Source organism: Poecilia mexicana, unplaced genomic scaffold (genome assembly GCF_051168715.1).
Source record: "Poecilia mexicana isolate PSO_F unplaced genomic scaffold, ASM5116871v1 scaffold_1, whole genome shotgun sequence".
Taxonomy (NCBI): domain Eukaryota; kingdom Metazoa; phylum Chordata; class Actinopteri; order Cyprinodontiformes; family Poeciliidae; genus Poecilia; species Poecilia mexicana.
In genome coordinates this window covers 18,194,664-18,200,663 of record NW_028263370.1, presented here as the reverse complement: position 1 = coordinate 18,200,663, position 6,000 = coordinate 18,194,664, and the positions used below count along the sequence as shown (strand labels likewise).

The 6,000-nt window shown below is 36.2% G+C and overlaps 1 protein-coding gene across 1 annotated transcript in view; it reads right to left on the bottom strand.

The window, feature by feature from the left end:
- Positions 1-6,000, bottom strand: part of lcor (ligand dependent nuclear receptor corepressor) — a 117,865-nt gene that overhangs the window by 46,919 nt on the left and 64,946 nt on the right. Inside the window, exon 2 of the mRNA XM_088005813.1 lies at positions 1,269-1,334. Coding sequence (XP_087861939.1) covers positions 1,269-1,334 — 66 coding nt within the window. The remainder of the gene's footprint in view (positions 1-1,268; positions 1,335-6,000) is intronic.

The window sequence follows — 6,000 nt, the reverse complement described above, 5'->3', positions numbered from 1 at the left end:
CAAAGAATTTGCAGAAACTACTTCAGAAAATATGTACTACTACTACTAGCCTAGTGGGTAAAATTAGAGAGATTATTTCTGATCATGTATTTTGCAATACTTTGATCATGGGCTGATTACAATTTCCCTTTAAGAATGAAAGAAAAAAAAAAAACTTTTTTCCAGTAAATGTAAATATCTCAAAGGTAAAATATCCGTAATAAAATAAATTAATGTTCCTAAAAGAGTTTAAAGTTACAGGGTTTCATTAATGTGATTTAACTATCAAACCGTGTTTAAATGTCTACCATTTAATCTGTTTCTAGCGTCACATAAGTGCTTAGCAAGATTAGCACAAAGAGCGTAACTAATCTAGGGTTGAAATGATTAATTGGATTAATCACAATTAATTACTGAAATAATTATCAACTAATTTAGTAATCAATTAATCAGTGACTACAGACTCAAAACTAAAGGCCACTTGCTGAAAGAACAACATATTCAGATCAGTAATTATGCCAAAATTGTGCAAAGACATACATTTTGCACAATTGCAAAAGTTCTGCGGAACAACAAAAGCTCAGAACAGATTTTTGGCAGTTTTAGCTTCATTTAGCAGGGAATAAAATAGTAAAAATAATAATCCCAACAGTGCGAACCGTTTTAGGGATTTTTAAAGACCATTAATAGGAATTTATCATGACAACAAATCAAAATCTTATTTTGGTAAGATATTTATCACTATACATAATAAACGGTACAAATAACTCACTTTCCCTTGAGACGAAAGTTTTTACCAAACACTGGTGACTGTGTTGTTTAACAGCAAGAATCAATTTGGAAAACATGTAACTGAATTAGAATCTGTCTGTATTTACTGAGCCGATTTCTCTATCAATCAGATCTGCTTGGCCTTGAGTCAACATTGGTTGTATATTGGTGATTAATAAATAAATAAGTTGGGTTGAACTGGGCTACAAATGGCAACATTACAGTTTAAAAAAATCCATCACAGTTAACAGAGAAAGGGAAATAACTAGTTGCTGTAATTGCTGCTTGTTTTAAAGGCTATGCCAAGAGAATCTGAAACACAAGCAGAAAAAACACTTTGAGCTGGAAAACAGGAATAAACAATCCGGTGACTCATAATTGTCATCACTCAGACGGCTCCTCATGAGGTTAGCTCCTTAATTAAAATTTTCAATTTACCTTTCATGTTCTTGAAATTGAAGTTAAGATTTGTAAAAGCATGTTGTGTTTTTGCCCGTTGGTGCTTAGTGCGTGTTTACCTTGGAAAAAAGTGACGTCCTTGACTAGTCCCGGCCCAAACAAGCCCTCTAAGATGCTTTCAAAGCCTGTGACAGAAAGAGATGAGACGTTAATGTCTGCTCGCAGATTATTCATCAAAACAACAAATAGGGTGAAGTGAAAAAATAAAACACCTGAGTAAATATAAAATGCAGTTATAAAATGAATATGATTAATTTATTAGAAGGGAAAAGAGATGCAAACCAACCCATCATCCATCATTTACTGTTAGCAGGTTTTTAAAGTGAAATATTTTGTTTTAACAGGGAGATTTTCTTTCAAGGATATTAATCAAGATTCTTAGATTTGCACATAATGTTTGTGTTTTTAAAAAAAACGTGAGGGGGAGACACGTTTTAACGTCTTGTAAAATTAGTGCTAATCAAACCACAACAGTTTGTTTAATTTGTGTATTTAAGTATTTTGGCATCTTATTTCAGGCTGTTTTTTGTTACCCAATTATTTATCTATTTAGTATTAAACATATTGTGTGACTTTATATATGAATATTTTTTAATGTAGTGACTTTATAAAGTAAAAAAAATAAATAAATAAAAAATCTCCCCCCGCCACCAAAACAAAAAAGGAAAGAAGGAAAAAGCAGAAAATCGTCTGCCATATCGTTATCATGGTATTTAAAAAATATATCATGATACTGCCATCAGAATACTGCAATCTGTGAAAATGAGTCGTTCACATCACAGCGTCCCAATTAAATATAGTCTGGACTTAAATTAGGCCAATCCAAAAACATAACTTTGGCCAGACATTACAGCCAGGAACTAAAAGAGAGCAGAATGCATCGTCTGTAACTTACGGCAAATCGTCCAGAGCAGCATGAAACCATCACATCACCACCGTCATGTCTGACTGATGGTGCTATGCTGTCTTTTTTAAATTAATGTTTTAGCTTTTACAGCAGATGTAAAACCACTTTTCACCACGTTCACCACCGTTTCATGTTTGTTTTTCATCTATTCCTCAAGTTCAAGCAACATACTTCACACTGAAAACTGATTCTGTTTTGGTGATTTCTTCATTTCATAGGCGAGTCAATAATCAGACAAGTCGCATTGAACTAAAAAAAGGAGTTGATTTCAGTTAATTCATGATTTAAAAGGAAGAAATGTCACTTTTTCTTTTTACACAGGACAAAATTGATGTTCTCCTTGAATAAATTAAAGAATCTGCATTTTGTGTTTCCTCATGTTTTCTGATTTAAAAAAATAGACTGAAATATAAAAGTACAACAAAGAAGGAAAAGCAAAACCAATCTGTCAGGAGGCAGACACTTCTTCACTTTTCCGCTGCACTTTATGTGAATTTTTTTCTACATACTAAACATCTAAACAAAGTCATCAAATACAAACAAAACATATTAAACCAATAAAATCAGACTGAAATAAAAAGTACATACAAATCAAAGAGAATCAGTTTTTTTCACACAAGTTAAGATTGTGAACATTTATTGTAAACACACACAATAAGCACAAAAACCCAAACACGGACGAGAAGAAACACACACACACACACGCACACACACACACACACACACACACACACACACACACACACACACACACACACACACACACACACACACACACACACACACACACACACACACACACACACACACGTTATCTTTCTTCCAGCTCTTAAAGCAAATGAGCGCTGCACCTCTAATACACCAAGCTAATGTCACTCACTTTTTATTAACTGTAAATACCCTCAGTCTACTGTTGCTTGGCAACAGCATACAGAGAAACATACATACATATTGTAATTTTCAACCTGAGCCCTCCCCCCGCCTTTCCTCTCCACCCCCACCATATCCTCCCTCCTTTAAATGGAAATGGAGGCAGACAGAAGAGGAGCGGAGACAAAGGCTGTGTACATGTGTGCGTAAACGTGTGTGCATTTTAAGCAGGGAACGGAAAGGTTAACGGGGCACACACACACACACACACGCACACACACACACACGCACGCACACACACTCAGAGATAAGTTACACATAGTTCAAGTGCAGCTGCTTCTGAGTGCGAAAGGTGAACGCCTGAGGCCGTTCCACCAAGAAACCAATGCCTGCATAATAAATTAATTTTTCACTTATAAAAACGTTGCAGTTCATGACAACAAACGCACTTAAAGCTCAGCTGCTGAAGTGCTAAAGGCGAGCAAAAGGGACACAAACTCAACGAATGATTTTCAATTGGTTTCATATCAATAACTGGTTAAAGGGAAATCCACTGTAAAGGTAATCTGTTTTAGTTTGATAAAAAAAATATTAAGTCTAATCAGATTAATTATGATTTCAGAACTGGACATAAGCTAGCGTTAAGGGAAACTGTCCAAACATTTACTTGTACTTAAACTGCGATTCTATAGAAAGTGCCGTCTCCTCTTTGTTCTTATGGAGCGAACACTATAGATCTGCTCCTCCCCCATATGTTACCATAAGCTGTCAATCAGATAGGTATGATGCCGCAAACTGCTTAAATTTACACCCCTCATAAAACATTGAGTAGTTCAGATTTTATTAATGGCAAGTCTCAGTGAAATACATAATGTAGTTTATATTTTTTAGTTTTTCCACGTCCTGTCGTGGCATTTCATATGAACCAGCTGGTTGCATGCATGGTCTCTGCAAAGCTGCCCTGGAGATGTTATCCTGATTGCTTGATTGGTTTTATTAAATCACCGTTGCATCTGGCATCAAAGTAGAAAGGAGATGCATTAATAAAATATGAAGTTGTGTTTGTATGACCTTCAACCTTTTGGATTATTTATATTGAGTGTATACGTGTGTGTGTGTGTGTGTGTGTGTGTGTGGGGGTGTGTGTGTGTGTGTGTGTGTGCTGTGTGTGTGTGTGTGTGCATGTGTGCGTGTTTGTGGGTGCGTGTACGCGTCCTCTTCTGTGTGGACTTGGTGTTATTTTGACACCTGGAATTGCAAAGGTGCTACAGACCTAGCCGCAATCAACTCCCAGAGTATCAAGAGGCTGTTAGCATCAGCTTCTGGGGCAACAGGGAGACAAACACCAGGGACCCCCGTCATTAAGACAGAGAAGCACAATGAGAGGTGCGGGGTGTCCACATCAGCCCCCAGCAGCAAAGAAAAGGCAAAGTTAAGCAAAGTTAGTGCACAATCGGAACCATAAGCTAATTTGTTCATGTTCTAAAAGAAATACTTCTAGGAAGGTATCTTTATTTCTTTATCCTCTTAATATGTCATTGTAATCGCTAAAGTAGTATATGATTTAAAGAGAATCACAAGAAATAAAGATGAAAAACGGTTTAACAACATTTTCCACACTGGGAAAAAAAAATCTGTACAGTAATCAGACATAAGTAAAGAGAGTAATAAATTGTTCCCCATGAACACACGATATATAGTCTTCTACAGTTTGATAACATCTTATAGAAGATGTGATTATTGTAAAAATAAAGGTGATTTTTTTTGTGTCCATGATGAGTCCACCAGAGGGTGGAGCTACAATCGGATTATAATCCTATAGTCCAGTGAGTCCGATGCACAATTTTCTATTTATAATCTTTGAGATAAATTAGGACAATTATTATTCATTAATAGGATTAAAACATTGTCTAGAAAAATCGGTCTTCTTATAACAACTAGTATTTTAGTTAATATAAATAAATATGTTACACTTTGTCGGGATCAAATCGTGTGACAGCAACTCACTCACTCTTTGGTTACCTAGCAACTCACTCACTCTTTGGTTACCTAGCAACAACCTGCTGAGTAACCTCCACCGCTGCAGTTTCAGGTTTCGCCACCGTCCTCATAAATGCTTAAAAATAATGAATAAACAAACCACAGTTTCAAAACTGTGGATAAAACAGGAAAGGCCACGTCACCGTTAGCAGCATTTCAGATATCTAAAACAAAAAGCCAATTAATAATTATTGATATTGACCCGTATGAAATGCTCATCGTGATATGTTTTTCAGCCATATCATCCAGCTCTATCGGTAGAAACCCACCATGCCACGACACGACCTAATTACCCACACAAACACTAAAACATCAGCGGGGAGCAATGGTTCCCATGTTCAATGTTTGCCACTATATTTGTGACAAATGGTAAAATAAAGTACTCCATGGTACTAGCCAGGTGTACCTATAACAGTGTTCTTAAACATTACCAGAAAATCTTCTTGCTTTGCTGAAACATAAAGGAAAATATAAAAAACAAGAAAGCATCTTGATTTCCATTCAAAGGAATGGCATATGCAAAAAAAGTAGTTATTTTGTCTAAATGTTGATGTAGAAACATAAATTTAGAAGCCCCATGATTGTATTTTTGATAAACATGTTCCAGAGCGAAAAAATCTAGTAATAACACTGACAGAAAACATTGTGCTTTAGCCACAAGCATCGCATCTTTCTTCTGTTTTTGGTTAGTTTTCATGCCAGTATTACGGCGCCACTTACAGGTTACTATGCCACTGCTTTTGGTCTTTTTTGTTTGGATAGACATTTCTGGAAATAACATTTCTTTAAAGATGACAAATCAAAAGATTTTTATGGAGACTTATGGACTGATTTCAGTCATAATCAAAGGGAAACACACACACACACACGCACACACACACGCACACACACACGCACGCACACACACACACACACACACACACACACACACATCCCCAATGTTTGTTCCCTCCCTCCACACGCTGCATAATGTG